This window comes from Bubalus kerabau, chromosome 17, assembly GCF_029407905.1.
Source record: "Bubalus kerabau isolate K-KA32 ecotype Philippines breed swamp buffalo chromosome 17, PCC_UOA_SB_1v2, whole genome shotgun sequence".
NCBI lineage: Eukaryota > Metazoa > Chordata > Mammalia > Artiodactyla > Bovidae > Bubalus > Bubalus kerabau.
In genome coordinates this window covers 62,341,111-62,358,191 of record NC_073640.1, presented here as the reverse complement: position 1 = coordinate 62,358,191, position 17,081 = coordinate 62,341,111, and the positions used below count along the sequence as shown (strand labels likewise).

At 41.0% G+C, this 17,081-nt stretch overlaps 1 protein-coding gene across 1 annotated transcript; it reads left to right on the top strand.

The window, feature by feature from the left end:
• Positions 1–9,390: 9,390 nt before the first annotated feature.
• LOC129631284 (high mobility group protein B3-like) lies at positions 9,391–9,996 on the top strand. Its single transcript, XM_055552209.1, has one exon. The coding sequence runs from the start codon at positions 9,451–9,453 to the stop codon at positions 9,994–9,996; it is 546 nt and encodes a 181-aa protein (XP_055408184.1). The 5' UTR covers positions 9,391–9,450.
• The last annotated feature ends 7,085 nt before the right edge of the window (positions 9,997–17,081 follow it).

Here is a 17,081-nt window from a genome sequence, read left to right as displayed (position 1 = left end):
AGTTCAGAGTCGGACACAACTGAAGTGACTTAGCCGTAGTAAAAGGCAAATGAGGGCCATACATAGTCACAGATTTTTTCATTTGTTGCATGTGAGAAAAATCAATCCCTTCCTATTGAGGTATTATTTGCCCTTGGGCGTTCAGTTCAGTTCAGTCGCTCAGTTGTGTCTGACTCTTTGTGACCCCATGAATCGCAGCACGCCAGGCCTCCCTGTCCATCACCAACTCCCAGAGTTCACTCAGACTCACATCCATCGAGTCAGTCATGCCATCCAGCCATCTCATTCTCTGTCGTCCCCTTCTCCTCCTGCCCCCAATACCTCCCAGCATTAGAGTCTTTTCCAATGAGTCAACTCTTCGCATAAGGTGGCCAAAGTACTGGAGTTTCAGCTTTAGCATCATTCCTTCCAAATAAATCCCAGGGCTGATCTTCAGAATGGACTGGTTGGATCTCCTTGCAGTCCAAGGGACTCTCAAAAGTCTTCTCCAACACAGTTCAAAAGCATCAATTCTTCGGCGCTCAGCTTCTCAAAAACAGGAAAAGCAGAGAAACCATCGGCCTCAGAGATTCGAGACTGCAAAGCCAGTAACTCAGAAAACCTTCGTCGTGAAGGAGAATGATTGGATAGTATTTTTTCATAAATACGAGTGCGTGCCAAAGGCTTATCATTGTCATCAACAAAAGTATTGTCAGCCTTAGTGTCAAAAATAGCCTCAGAATAATTATTGTCAGGGTCATCTTGTTCTTGAATTGAGGGGACTTTTGGTTTTGTGCCCATTGCAAGAGGAGGAAGAGGAGGACTTGGGGCAGGGCTGGTGTGAAAATTTTGAAATATTTTATGTTGTTCTAATTGAGCCTTTTGTGAAGTCTCATCATCTAGTTCATATTCATGTAAGAAGTGTTCCACCTGTTGTCGAATATTGGGGAGGGGAGGGGCTAGAATTACCTTGAAATGGCAGAATCACAGCTTTAATAAGAGCACATACGGGCCAGAAATGTATTGAAATAGTTTTTCCTCATCTTAAGGCTCGTTGAAGATTCTCTTTAATCTGGTTCCAAATTGCTAAATTGAAACTGCCTTCATCAGGGAACCAGGGATTATGTTCAACCACCGTTTGGAGATAAGCCTCAATTCGCTGACACGAAACCGAAAGCCCTTGAACTTACACAAAGAACGAAAATGCAACATATTGGATCCCTTAAAGTTGAATTCCAGGAAACTCCAAACAGGGGACCCCCAGGTGCCCTACAACAAAAACCAGGGGCAAATTCTATCTTTTCCCTCAAACCCTCAACATCCAGCAGTGTTGCTGTCGATATACCAGCCCTAAATGATTTTTTCCTTTACCCTCAAGCAGTCCCTTCTAGAGTACCTACCGGATTTTTTGGACCCCTGCCCCCACAAACCTTTGGTCTTTTACTTGGCCAATCTAGTTTGACTTCTAAAGGAACTACTGTTCACCCTGGAGTAACTGATTCAGATTATAAAGGAGAGATTCAAATTATGATGTCATCTCAGATTCTATGGCAATTCAAAAAGGGGGACAAAATTGCTTAATTACTTCTTTTGCCTTACATTTCTATTAACTCCTCTAATAATGTATGGACAAGCAGATCTGGCAGATCAAAAACAATCCTTATGGACATCAAGGTATCTCAATATGCCCCACCAAATGTAAATATCTAAATTAATGGTAAATTTTCTGGTCTCCTTGACACTGGATCTGATATTACTATTATTTCCAAAGACTTATGGCCCAAATCCTGGCCTATACAAAAAATCTCTTGCCAAATTGCAGGCATTTCTCAAATCAAAGTACAAAAAACTTATCAAAATATTCAAATCTACCCATATGAAGGACCAAAAGGCCAGCTTGCAACATTAAGACCTTATGTGACAGATGCACCCCTTAATCTAATAGGAAGGGACGTACTTATGCAATGGCAAACTCAGATATACCTTCCACATTTTTCCTAGGGGCCAGTGCTCATTTAACAAACAAAGCAATTATTAAAATAACTTGGAAGAATGACGAGACTATTTGCACGGAACAATGGCCCCTTACCAAAGAAAAATTACAGGCTACTAAAGAACTTATAGACACACAATTAGAATTAAAACATATTCAAACACATTCTTGTCTTCCTGGCCCAATGGCTCATGGCAATGAACAAGCTGATAAACTTGTCTCTTTTGCTACTCCTGAAGAGCAACATGCTCTATTACACAATAATGCTGGCTCATTACATCAAATTTGGAAAATTCCATACCGATATGCTAAAGAAATCATTAATAATTGTTCTACTTGTAGGGTCCTACATCTTCGACCCATTGCACAAAGTATCAGTCCTCGAGGATTATAAACCAATCAGTTCAGTTCAGTTCAGTTCAGTCACTCAGTCGTGTCCGACTCTTTGTGATCCCAATGAACTATGGCAAATGGATGTAACTCATTGCCCTGAACTTTCTCCCTCTTACATATCTCAATCAGTAAAAATTCTTCCTTTATATGGGCCACATCTTCCCGAGGTGAAACTACACAACATGTTATAATCCACTTATTAACTTGTTTTACAATAATGGGAACACCTAGTTCTATAAAAACAGACAATGGCCCTACCTACATTTCTAGGCAATTCAAACAATTTTTACAATCATTTTCTATTAAACATATTACAGGTATTCCTTATAACCACAAGCACAGGGCATAGTTGAACGAGCACATCACACACTGAAACTACAAATAAAAAAATTTTAAAAAGGGGGAATACATAGGAACACTTCTACATTCCTTATCTGTTATGGTCTTTACAGACTGGGACGTGGGAACTGGAGCTGATGAAAAGAAGGCAAAGAAAAGAAGGACGTGGGGGACCCAAGTCTCGAGTAAAACAAGGGTACTTTATTTGCAGAAACGCATTCTTATATATCTTCAATAAAATGATTACTCAGCCATTAATGAAATTCCATCAGTTGCAACAAAATGGATAGTCCTGTAAGTAAAAGGTCACTGAAGAGAGTCACTGAAGGGATTCACTGAAGGGAATCCAAGCAGGTGCTCCTTCCCATGATCTCAGTCCTGAGAACTGCGTGCAGCTCTGCTTGTTCCTGTTTTCCAGAACTGATAAGGAACAGACAGTCCTTGAGAAATGGCACACAAATGAAGAAAAGACAACATATTAGGTCCCTTAAAGTTGAACGTCCCCTGACAATCCCCCCTTTTTTCATAATTGGGGGTGACTGTAGATACTTTTTGTGAAAAAGGCCCGGACCAATTGAGTTTGTTTAGTTTGAACAATTTTAGTTGAAAGGCAGCGGTATACTACAAATATAATCACCAGGATAATTATCAGTGTTATAACTCCAGATCCAATACTATGTGTAATGCTTTCAAACCATCCTCGAGGGTCTAGCCCAGATAATTGATCAGCAAGCTGTTCCGCTAAGGTTTCCAAACTGTTGGAAGAGGGTACACTCTTAGAGAAGGTTTCAAAGATTTCCTTTTGTAATAATTGTACATTTAAGGAAGCATTATCATGTATGTCTTGCAAATGAAAATTGATTTTTTCCCAATAGTAGGCACTATAGTTGAACCAAATAGGGGTAATACAAAATTGAGTAGAATTACAGTCACATTTTAGTATAACTTGTTTTTGTAAATCTATTAATTGATCTCCGACCCATTGGATGGCTGTTTTTATGTCGTGTATTTCATCTTGAACTTCCTCATTTACCTGAGCCTGAGTGGTCCACATAGTATGAACATCTTTGGTCCAATTTTGAATAAAGGTGCGTGTTTGAATTGAGGTTTGTAAAGCAATGCCTGTGACAGCGGCAGTAGTGCAAATGGCTATTAATCCCAAAATGCCAAGAATTAACCATCCAATGAATCATTTAGATAGTCAAAGCAATTTAGTAAGTAGCCAGGAGGCAAGTCCTACCATGGGACCCTCTTCCCAGGGTCGTTAGAGATCTACTGGCAACCATAGATTATGTCGAGATCAAAGAATCAAAAGGGATTCATTTTTCAAAGAAATAGAGGAATTAAGACAAGTATACAATTTGCAATCTATACAAGTCACAGAACATAAAGTCTTATTAAACTGCAAATTCCCTATAGCTATAACAAAAGGAAGAGGAACACAAGCTTGTATGAAATATGAATGATTATTACAAAAGGAATAGTTACTATGACTACGGCTGGTCCCCATGAAATATCCAGTCCAAGTTCCAAGTTCTTCGGTGCTCACGGCAAGTTTCCAGATGTCCCATTGTTCAGGCCCAATCCGTTTATTGAGGACAATTCGAGAATGAGGGGGTGTCATTCCACCATCAAGCCAGCCAAGAAGTCCTTTGTCATGGTAATGTTCCATCATAGTATTAGTAACCTTCTATGCTACTTGAGTAGCATAATCACATACAGTGCTGTTAATATCATCTGAAAAGTTAGACAACCACATACCATGGGGTCCCCAATCAACAATGGTGTAATTGGCCCCAAACATTAATTTCCCTGATTTAGCTTGACATCTGTCCCAATGAATAGGAGTATATTTAAAGTTCTTATATGTAAACCCTTTGCATAATGATTTTTGTCCTTTTCCTAGCGTTTCAGTAGTGTTGACATGGTTCTCATAGAAAGAAAGGGCAGTAAACAGTCCAAGCAATCTCCGAAAGTTCTTCTTTGGAGGCAGAAAGAAAGCCCATGTTTGTCGGCTAACGTTAATGCATAATGCTGCTGGGCCCATGCATAGAGGAAGGACTTCATACCCTAGAGAAATATTAATTAGTCTCCCTTCTTCCTCAGGATGAAAGGGCCCCTCCAAGCGCTGAAGAGGAGGCATATGTACTGAGTCATTGGTGGATACAATCGGTCCTTTATCTGTCCATTCTACAACCTGCAATAAAGTGGGGTTGGGTATAAAGGCCCAGTAAGTACGATTAATTAATTCAGCTTGAGCAGGGGAGGCAAAAGCAAGCAAAGCAAGCATAGCAATAAATATATTTTCTGGATTCCAAGGCATTCCCTGTTGAGAAGCCAGATTTTCAGTTTGAATAGTAAGGGTTTTTATTTGTCCCCAAGTAGGAAGATCATGAGGTCGATGACGTTGAGGGCGGTGCTTCTTGAAGATTTTTAGAGCCGCCATGGCCTGTGTTGGACTTTTTTCATCCCGGGGGTTTTGTCTTTTCGTCTTTATTTTGAACATCGGAGGCTCCCCTGGGGCAGATCTTCTGAAGAGGAAGCCAATTGAGTTTGTTGGATCCATCTGGAAAGATACAAGCATACCCCTTTCCCTGTAAGATTAATTTCCCAGATTTCCATTGCTTAGTTAGCCCATCTTGATACCAAATGGCTAGAGGAAGAGAGGCATCCTTCAATTCATTGAAATGTTTTTCTGCTCGTGTCAAGATATCTCCTTGTGGTAAGTTTAAAAAATTCAAAAGAAATAAAGCTGTATTAACAATAGTTATAGGATTAGAGAGTATATAGTGTTGAGATCTAGTAAAGTCTGCTCTGGATAAAGAAGATAGAAATGTTCCTGTGTATTCCCCCTTTTTAAATTTTTTTATTTGTAGTTTCAGTGTTTGATGTTCTCATTCAACTATGCCCTGTGCTTGTGGATTGTAAGGAATGCTTGTAATATGCTTAATAGAAAGGGATTGTAAAAATTGTTTGAATTGCCTAGAAGTATCTCAAAAACGACAGAATGATCTCTGTTTGTTTCCAAGGCAAACCATTCAATATCACAGTAATCCAAGTCTATGCCCCAACCAGTAACACTGAAGAAGCTGAAGTTGAATGGTTCTATGAAGACCTACAAGACCTTTTAGAACTAACACCCAAAAAAGATGTCCTTTTCATTATAGGGGACTGCAATGCAAAAGTAGGAAGTCAAGAAACACCTGGAGTAACAGGTAAATTTGGCCTTGGAATACGGAATGAAGCAAGGCAAAGACTAATAGAGTTTTGCCAAGAAAATGCACTAGTCATAACAAACACCCTCTTCCAACAACACAAGAGAAGACTCTATACATGGACATCACCAGATGGTCAACACCGAAATCAGATTGATTATATTCTTTGCAGCCAAAGATGGAGAAGCTCTATATAGTCAGCAAAAACAAGACCAGGAGCAAACTGTGGCTCAGACCATGAACTTCTTATTGCCAAATTCAGACTTAAATTGAAGAAAGTAGGGAAAACCACTAGGCCATTCAGGTATGACCTAAACTAAATCCCTTATGATTATACAGTGGAAGTGAGAAATAGATTTAAGGGCCTAGATCTGATAGATAGAGTGCCTGATGAACTATGGAATGAGGTTCGTGACATTGTACAGGAGACAGGGATCAAGACCATCCCCATGGAAAAGAAATGCACAAAAGCAAAATGGCTGTCTGGGGAGGTCTTACAAATAGCTGTGAAAAGAAGAGAAGCGAAAAGCAAAGGAGAAAAGGAAAGATATAAACATCTGAATGCAGAGTTCCAAAGAATAGCAAGAAGAGATAAGAAAGCCTTCCTCAGCGATCAATGCAAAGAAATAGAGGAAAACAACAGAATGAGAAAGACTAGGGATCTCTTCAAGAAAATCAGAGATACCAAAGGAACATTTCATGCAAAGATGGGCTTGATAAAGGACAGAAATGGCATGGACCTAACAGAAGCAGAAGATATTAAGAAGAGATGGCAAGAATACACAGAACTGTACAAAAAAGATCTTCACAACCCAGATAATCATGATGGTGTGATCACTGACCTAGAGCCAGACATCCTGGAATGTGAAGTCAAGTGGGCCTTAGAAAGCATCACTATGAACAAAGCTAGTGGAGGTGATGGAATTCCAGTTGAGCTATTCCAAATCCTGAAAGATGATGCTGTGAAAGTGCTGCACTCAATATGCCAGCACATTTGGAAAACTCAGCAGTGACCATAGGACTGCAAAAGGTCAGTTTTCATTCCAATCCCAAAGAAAGGCAATCCCAAAGAATGCTCAAACTACCACACAATTGCACTCATCTCACATGCTATAAAGTAATGCTCAAAATTCTCCAAGCCACGCTTCAGCAATACATGAACTGTGAACTTCCTGATGTGCAAGCTGGTTTTAGAAAAGGCAGAGGAACCAGAGATCAAATTGCCAACATCTGCTGGATCATGGAAAAAGCAAGAGAGTTTCAGAAAAACCTCTATTTCTGCTTTATTGACTATGCCAAAGCCTTTGACTGTGTGGATCACAATAAACTGCAGAAAATTCTGAAAGAGATGGGAATACCAGACCACCTGATCTGACTCTTGAGAAACCTGTATGCAGGTCAGGAGGCAACAGTTAGAACTGGACATGGAACAACAGACTGGTTCCAAATAGCAAAGGAGTATGTCAAGGCTGTATATTGTCACCCTGCTTACTTAACTTATATGCAGAGTACATCATGAGAAATGCTGGACTGGGAGAAACACAAGCTGGACTCAAGATTGCCGGGAGAAATATCAATAACTCAGATATGCAGATGACACCACCCTTATGGCAGAAAGTGAAGAGGAACTCAAAAGCCTCTTGATGAAAGTGACAGTGGAGAGTGAAAAAGTTGGCTTAAAGCTCAACATTCAGAAAATGAAGATCATGGCATCAGGTCCCATCACTTCATGGGAAATACATGGGGAAACAGTGGAAACAGTGTCAGACTTTATTTTTTGGGCTCCAAAATCACTGCAGATGGTGACTGCAGCCATGAAATTCAAAGACGCTTACTCCTTGGAAGGAAAGTTATGACCAACCTAGATAGCATATTGAAAAGCAGAGACATTACTTTGCCAACAAAGGTCCATCTAGTCAAGGCTATGGTTTTTCCAGTGGTTATGTATGGATGTGAGATTTGGACTGTGAAGAAGGCTGAGCACTGAAGAATTAATGCTTTTGAAGTGTGGTATTGGAGAAGACTCTTGAGAGTGCCTTGGACTGCAAGGAGATCCAACCAGTCCGTTCTGAAGGAGATCAGCCCTGGGATTTCTTTGGAAGGAATGATGCTAAAGCTGAAACTGCAGTACTTTGGCCACCTCATGCGAAGAGTTGACTCATTGGAAAAGACTCTCATGCTGAGAGGGATTGGGGGCAGGAGGAGAAGGGGACGACAGAGGATGAGATGGCTGGATGGCATCACTGACTCGATGGACGTGAGTCTGAGTGAACTCCGGGAGTTGATGATGGACAGGGAGGTCTGGCGTGCTGTAATTCATGGGGTCGCAAAGAGTCGGAGATGACTGAATGACCTAAATGAACTGAACTGCATTGAAAGGAATAGAATTCTTAACTTAAGAAATCATGATAACATAAATTCACCGTTAAGGTAGACTAGTTTTAAAAACCATATGCCAAACACTCACATTGGACAATCTTAGGCCAACTCCAAAAAACAGAGTATTTTTCTACCAGGACCCCTAGGAATGTATCAATCAACAGTTGTCTCAAATTGAAAAGAAAAATATTACACTATCATTGTATTCTGCATACTTACTGTACATAAATAAATTTTAAACAGTATATTATACATTGTAACAGTAAATAATCCAAAACCAAGATTACCCAATTAATAATTAACTATTCACTATTGGTCGTTTACAATTGAAAACAAATGAGATAATGAAGAATATGACTAAAACAATTTTTTGGAAACTACATAGTTTTCTAAATCTGCTATAGAACTATGTACCCAAAAAGAAAAGGCATTTTACAATGTTAACAAGTAGTATGCTTCAGCTGTATTGCAGAATACATGCTAAAAGACCATCATCTGTAAATGACACATAAATTAAGACGTAAAATAGTCACCAGTTTTCTAACAGCCAATAAACAAAGCAATCCCTACCTATGTTGTTCTTCAGTCACTCAGTCGTGTTTGACTCTTTGCGACCCCGTGGACTGTAGCCCACCGGACTCCTGTCCATGAGATTTCCCAGGCAAGAATAGTGCAGTGGGTTGCCATTTCCTTCTCCATTGGATCTTCCTTACCCAGGGATCAAACCTGCATCTTCTGCATTAGGAGGTGAATTCTTTACCACTGAGCCACCAAGGAAGGCTAATCGCTAGCCATGCACTGTTCTAATTACCTGGTTTAATGGCACCAAAATATAATAAATAAAAAGCGAGTTATTTGTGTATTTATTGACTAGGGAGATACAATATTGCTGAAAAATGTTGCAAGTGAAAAGCATACAAGATATAACATAGTTGAGGTTTGACAGAAAACAAAATTCTGTAAAGCAATTATCCTTCAAAAGATATAATGTAGATAAAGTCATATCATAAAGAACATGACAGAATATAGATATTACCTTTTTTAAACAAAAGTAAATTTTGAGTATTTACTATAAAACATGCACTACTGCCCAGACTAGCGAACAATACAGTCAAGACGGCTAAAGGTGATCCCAAGAAACCAAAGGGCAAGATGTCTGCTTATGCCTTCTTTGTGCAGATGTGCAGAAAGGAACATAAGAAGAAAAACCCAGAGGTCCCTGTCAATTTTGCTGAATTTTCCAAGAAATGCTCTGAGAGGTGGAAGACTATGTCCGGGAAAGATAAGTCGAAGTTCAATGAAATGGCAAAGGCGGATAAAGTGCGCTATGATTGGGAAATGAAGGATTACGGACCAGCTAAGGGAGGCAAGAAGAAGAAGGACCCTAATGCCCCCAAGAGACCACCGTCTGGATTTTTCCTATTCTGCTCTGAATTCCGCTCCAAGATCAAATCTGCTAACCCTGGTATCTCTAGTGGAGATGTGGCAAAGAAGCTGGGTGAGATGTGGAATAACTTAAGTGACAGTGAGAAGCAGCCAGATATCAACAAGGCAGCGAAGCTGAAGGAGAAGTATGAGAAGGATGTCGCAGACTGTAAGTCTAAAGGGAAGTTTGATGGCGCCAAGGGTGCTGCTAAAGTTGCCCGGAAAAAGGTGGAAGAGGAAGATGAAGAGGATGAGGAGGAGGAGGATGAATAAAAAAAAAACTGTTGATCTGTCTCCTTGTGAATACCTTAGAGTAGGGAGCGCCTTGATTGACACACCTCTTACCCAAGATGTGTCTGTTGCCCTTATTAGGTTTAATTGGATCATGATCATATCTTAGTCTCTCAAAGTGCTCTAGCAATTGTCAGTGGTTTACATTAAGTGGCCATGGGTGTCTGGAGCACCTGGAAACTGTATCAAAGTTGTACATATTTCAAACATTTTTAAAATGAAAAGGCTCTCGTGTTCTCCTCACTCTGTGCACTTTGCTGTTGGTGTGACAGGCATTTAAAGATGTTTCTGGATTTTTTTTTTTTTTAATTTGTAAGGTGGTGTGTTAATTCTATGGTCATTGGCTAGAAATCCCAAGTTTTCAACTGTACATATCTATAGTTTGTAAAAAGAACAAAGCAACCGAGACACACTCTTGATGCTCCTTGCTTGGTGTGGAGGCTGTGGGGGCCATGCCTTCCGGAGGGGCTGTAGCTCAGAGCGTGCACTGTGGGGCTGGACCTGTGGACACTGCAGTGGGCATCCATTTCGCTTCACGTTGTATTGTTTTTGTATACAGCGACATAGCATCCCGCTGCCATTCTTAGCTGTGGCGGGGGTGGTGGGTGGGGTCAGCAGGCATGAGAAGTGTTTTGGATCCTTTTTAGTTGAAGTGCGGTAGTTTTAAACTGTTTTTTTTTTTTTTTTTTTTTTTTTAAACAAACTGTAGAACTGTTCATTGTCAGCAAGGCCAAGAGCCACTGCACCAGTGAAAATTCAAGAACCTTCTGTACTAAACACGATCTGCAATGTTCTGTTATTTTTTTTGTATGTTTAGAATGTTGAAATGTTTTTGAAGTTAAATAAACAGTGTTACGTTTTAAAAATTGTGCTCTAAAAAATAAAAAATAAATAAAACATGCACTACTGTAAGCCAACTGACAGCACTAATTTGCTTTAAAAGGCTTGAGGTAAATTAACATGTTTTTCTCTAATCAGAGCAGGAGACACACCCAATTGGCCCACAAAGTGGTAAGAGAACCAGAATGTGAATCTGAACCTACAGACTGAGAAAACTTATTTGTAAACATGACCACCCACTGAATGAATACGTTAGAAAATATTAAAAAAAAAATACAAGGAACTTAGAAAATATCAAGGAAGATACAAGACAGAAGTAGTCTGTTTAACTATTTCCCATCTCAAAATGGGTTGTGAGTCATCAGGGATGCACAGAGTGATTTAGGTCATGTCCTGAGAAACTTGTTCAATAAATGACCAGACATTATCTTTACAGTGAGAGTATGTAGAAGGTGGAGGGATGTGGTAGGTAAGAATAATGTTTCTATCCATATCAAAGTACTATGGGAGGAATGGTCAGGACTAAGAAAGGGCCTGTGTGGAGCATAGGGTACACAGGTTTATGTCAGATATCAGCTTGTGACTGCATGTCTTTGTGAAAATAACTGAGAGCACAAACTAATATACTGACCTTAAAAGAAAAGAACTGGTTCAGCAAGTTTATGGGCATTATACTATGGGTATGGGACAGAAACAAGAGAGATTTTAAAAGTGACTGTGATATATGGAGAAAGCAGGATAATACCTGTTATACTATTTACAATGTAATGTATCCAACTGTGAATTTTGTATGTTACAATGGCATGCTTATATTCAAGAAAAACATACATAATATTCCAGGATATTGTGTAAGAATCTTATTAGCAGAAATCAGAAGGAAAATCCAGGAAAAGGCTATCTAAACCTGGGTTCCTCTGTCAAGTATGATTAATCTCTCTATTGGACATTTATTTCATTTCTTCTTCCACACATGTTCATCTCAAGATCAAGGAGTATCAGAGAAAAGGAGGGATTGAAACTGACTCTGGAAGACCCTCCCACTTACAAAAGCCTTTCTGAGGCATCCAACTCCTTTTTGTAGAAAAAGGCTTTATTCTCCTAGACCTTCCCTGAGTTCAAAAGAGCAGATTCAAACAGTTACTAATACATAAAAGGATCATACCATGTTCAAGTGGGATTTATTGCAGGGATGCAAGATTTCTCAATATCCACAAGTTAATCACTATGATACACCACATTAACAGTTGAAGACTAAAAACCATATGATGATCATTGGATGCAGAAAAGGTTCTGACAAAATTCAAGTGCCATTAATGATAAAAAAAAAAAAAAACCCTTCAGAAAGTCAGCACAGATGGACCCTACCTCAACATAATTAAGACTGTATATGTCCAACATACAGTTAACATCATACTCAACAGGGAAAAACTGAAAGCATTCCCCTTAACAACATGAATAAGACAAGAATGTTCACTATTGCCAATTTTATTGAACATATTTTTGGAAGTCCTAGCCACAACAATCAGAAACGTAAAACAAATAAAAGGAATTCAAGTTAAAAAAAAATAAGAAAGAAGTAAAACTGTCACTATGATGCTACACACAGAAAATCAAGACGATGCCAACAGATGACTACTAGAACTCATCAATGAACAGAGTAAACTTGCTAGATACAAAATATATAGAAAACTGCTGTCACGACTGAGAGACTGAACTTAAGAAGGTTTCCAATGCATTTGGAAGGGAAAAAAAGAGATCTTGGTGTTTATCTTTGTTAGATGTTGAAATCTCACTGGGGCATGTACATCAGTGTACACATATGCTTTTTATTATTAGAGTTTGGAGATGACAGTTTTGGGGCTGGCTGAGGTCACTGTGACTGATAAGAAGCTGTCTTGAAACCGATTTACTCTTGGGCCTTCATATATATTATTCCATCTTAAATGCATGAGTTGTTAAACCTTGGAATCTTTCTGAGGATTGCATAGCACGATGGGTAGAATTTTACTGCATGTGTGGATTGTGTGTTGAACCAGATGAAATTTCATAAGGGTCTTTCAACCTAGAAGGAAAATGATGCTAAACTTTGAGGGATTTCGTTAGGGAGGGGCCATTAAATCTCAGGATGTAAGGAAAGATTGGGCTCCCCAGGTGGTGCTAGTGATAAAGAATCACCTGCCAATGCAGGAGACATAAGAGATGCAGGTTCGATCCCTGAGTCGGGAGGAGGGCATGGTAACCTACTCCGTGGGCAGAGGAGTCTGGTGGACTACAGTCCATAGGGTCACAAAGTCAGACATGACTGAAGCAACTTAGCTCACAGGCACAGGGAATGATTATTCATAGACTCTGAGGACCATCAGCTCCATAGCAACCTGTAGTACAAAGGCTTATTCTGGAGATGATGCAGCTGCTATTTCTTGCTGCCAGTGCAGTGGGGTTCTCTCCATGTCTTTCCAAATCATGTGCATGTGCCACATACCTGCACAATACAGCTACACAGGAACTCGTGTGAATGGTTGATGAGAATGTAAATAGTACATGGAAAACAGTACACAGGTTCCTCAAATACTACAAATAGAACATGCATAGGGCCTCACAGTCTCACTTCTGATTATATATCCAAAGGAAGCAGAATCAGTATATTTTTAAAGAATATTTGTTTATTTATTTGACTCCAGTGGGTCTTAGTTGTGGATCATGGGATCTTCATCGCATCATACAGGACTTTTCATCATGGCATGGGGGCTCTGGAGTACGCAGCCTCTGTCTTTGCAGTGCCTGGGCTTAGTTGCTCCACCTCATGTGGGATCTTATGTCCCCATGCTATTTCTGAGGCTGCTATATCTGAGGCTCCAGAAGCAAAAGCAAGGAGAAGGCAATGGCACCCCACTCCAGTACTCTTGCCTGGAAAATCCCATGGACTGAGGAGCCTGGTAGGCTGCAGTCCGTGGGGTCGCACAGAATCGGACACGACTGAGCAACTTCACTTTCACTTTTCACTTTCATGCATTGGAGAAGGAAATGGCAACCCACTCCAGTGTTCTTGCCTGGAGAATCCCAGGGATGGAGGAGCCTGTTGGGCTGCCGTCTATGGGGTCGCCGCACAGAGTCGGACACGACTGAAGCGACTTAGCAGCAGCAGCAGCAGCAGAAGCAAAAGCAGGGGTGTGCCCTGCTTTTACAAAGGATTGAACACGAGTTCTCTTTGTTGCAAGGCAGATTCTTAACCTGGAATTCCTGTGACCACCAGGAATGTCCTGTGAAAAATCAGTGATTTGAAGGAGATACCTGCATTTGTATAACCAATATTTCTTTATTCACAACAATCATTTGTTGTAGAAATAACCTAAATGTCTGTTGACAAATAAGTCAATTATAAAAACGTGTGTGTGACAGCCTTCCCAGGTATTACTATTGGTAAAGGACCACCTGCCACTACAGGAGACATGAGACGAAGGTTTGATCCCTGGGTTGGGAAGATGCCCTGAAGGGGGGCATGCCAATCCACTCCAGTATTCTTGCCTGGAGAATCCCATGGACAGAGGACCCTGGTGGGCTAAGGTCCATAGCGTCACAAAAAGTAGCACACGATTGAAGTGTCTGAGCACACAGCGCATGAGACAGACTGGGACCTGAGGCCCTTTAGTGCAGGGCTTGCTCCTGGACAAATGTCTCCTTGGGCAACAGAACACAAAGACACTGTAAGGGACCAAAGAAACTGTAATCACGCACATGCGCAGTCAGGGCAATTCTGAAGGATAAGAAATTAAAAGGCCACAGACCAGCTGCTATTTCTGAGGTTCCAGAAGCAAAAGCAGGGCTGTACCTGTGATCTCTGCCCACAACAGCCCCAAAGGGAGGAGAGGGGAGGGGCAGATCACCTCAGCTTCTGTTCTGCCTAACCCACCAATCCCCCCCTACCCTCACCCCATTTAGGGGACTGGCCTACCTCCCACTCCCACCTGTTGGAAAACAGCCAGGGCACCTACTTTTTCTTGCTCTTACTGCAGCAGGAGCCCCAATAAAGCCTTGTCTGAATTTGTCCTCTGGTCTGTTAATTATTTCTATTGATTAAAGACCCCAAGTTTCCAGGTAAGTTATGTACACACACACACACACACACACACATATAAGGACATATTATTCAGCCATAAAAATGTAGATTTTTGTCACTTAAAACAACTTGGATGAATGTAGAGAACATTATTCTAAGTGAATTAAGACAGAGAAAAACACGTATGTGCTAGCTTACATGTGGAATATGAAGAAGAGACACTTAGTAGTACCAGGCAGTAGGATGGTGGTTATCTGGAAATGGACCATGGTGAAGATATATGGGAGATCTTGGTCCAAAGGTAGAGACTTTCAGATGTAAAATGAGTATGTTCTAGGGAGCTCTGTGCAGCTTGCTGACTATAGTTAATCCTACTTTGTTACTGTAGCTTTAAATTTGCCGAGAGAGGAAATCTTGTGTTCTTACCACACACAAAAGAAACATGGGAATTGGGAGTTGATGTGTGTTTTGAGTTGCTAAGTCATGTGCAACTCTTTTGCAACCCAGTGGACTGTGACCCACCAGGCTCCTCTGTCCATGGGTTTCCCAGGCACGAATACTGGTATGGTTGCCATTTCCTTCTCTAAGAGATCTTTTTGAGGTGCGGATTGAACCCGAAACTCCTGCACTGGCAGGCAAATTGTTTGCTACTTAGCCACCACAGAAGCCCATTTTGATTACTGGATTGTGATAAATACTTCACAGTGTGCATATGTCATATCATCATATTGTGCATGTTATATGTACACATACCCTTTTCATTAGACAATTCAACCTCAATAAAACTGGAAAAGTGGGGAGTATGCAGGGCTTGATTTCTTGAGTGGTGCTCATCCAGGCTGTAAATTACATCAGTGAGGCATTTTGTAAATACCTTTGTACCCTGATTAGAGATTTCCCTTCAGAAAGTCTGGGTGGGGCTGATTCCCAGTGATATTTAAGGGGCCCCAGTGCATCTAGCCTTGAGCATCAGGATTTTTGAGTCCTTCACTCCTGAAGGCTGAGGTGCTCCACTCTGCATGAGGATGGACTAGGGCCTGGTCTATGACCTCAAGGGAATTATTGGGTCAGCTGAGGTCCCCAGCACTGCTGTGTGTGTGTGACCTCATCTGGAGGGAAGTATGGTTGAAGAAAGTGTGTGAAAACTCCTTGTTTTTCTCAGTGTGGGTGTTTACTCTCCTGAGTCCCTCCTATGACAGTGGGCAGTAGAGGACTGCCTTTTCCACAGTGAGGTCTTCCCTGTGTGTGTGGTTGGGGCACAGGAAGGTAATGTGTTAATTGTAAGTATTAAACAACATTTTTTCAACTTGCATGACAGACCTCTAAAGACTCATGATACATGAGGGAAAAGCTCAAAAGATGAAGAAGAAGAAAGAAAAGAAGACAACTACTTTCATCACAGTTGTCATATTTGGAAGATAGAATCGGAAAATGGGAAAATACTGGCTGCTGTTTAATTTTATCTGGCACCTCAGAACCTGTATGGAACTGTCTCAGTCCCTGTCTGCTTCTTGAGATCCCTCAGCCATTTCTGCTGTTCTCCTTTTGCTGCCGTACACGTTAGGGTGTGTGGAATAGCCTGGTGGATTGGATCTTCTGTGACTGTTACTTAGGAAAACTGTAAGGACAGCAGTCCAACAAAGGGAAAATGTGGGAATCTTTCAGGGTTTTAGCTTGGCATCTCTGGGTGGACCAAATAGTCCCATCTCAAGGTCTTATGACATGAGACCCCCACATCTTGTAGTTTTCCGCTCTTGTACTCCTCTGTCTAGTCTGGGAGTGTAGACTCTTCCCGACTTTCCTTTCTCCTTCTTCTTCTTGTCGCTCAGTCGTGTCTGACTCTTTGCAACCCGTGGACTGTAGCCCATCAGGCTCCTCCGTCCATGGGATTCTCCAGGCAAGAATACTGGAGGGGGTTGCCATTTCCTTCTCCAGGGGATCTTCCTGACCCAGGGATCGAACCCAGGTCTCCCACATTGCAGGCAGATGCTTTAACCTCTGAGCCACCAGGGAAGCCCCCTTTCTCCTTAGTTTGTATAATTTTTCCTTTAAAATTTGACTTTCAAGTATGTGGTTCTAGGGTCTGAAGTCATGTCCAGTTTCTTTGCTGTGGTAATCCACCTGTGTTTAAGGAGCAGCTCCTCATGGACTCTCTGTGGTGTGGATTTAC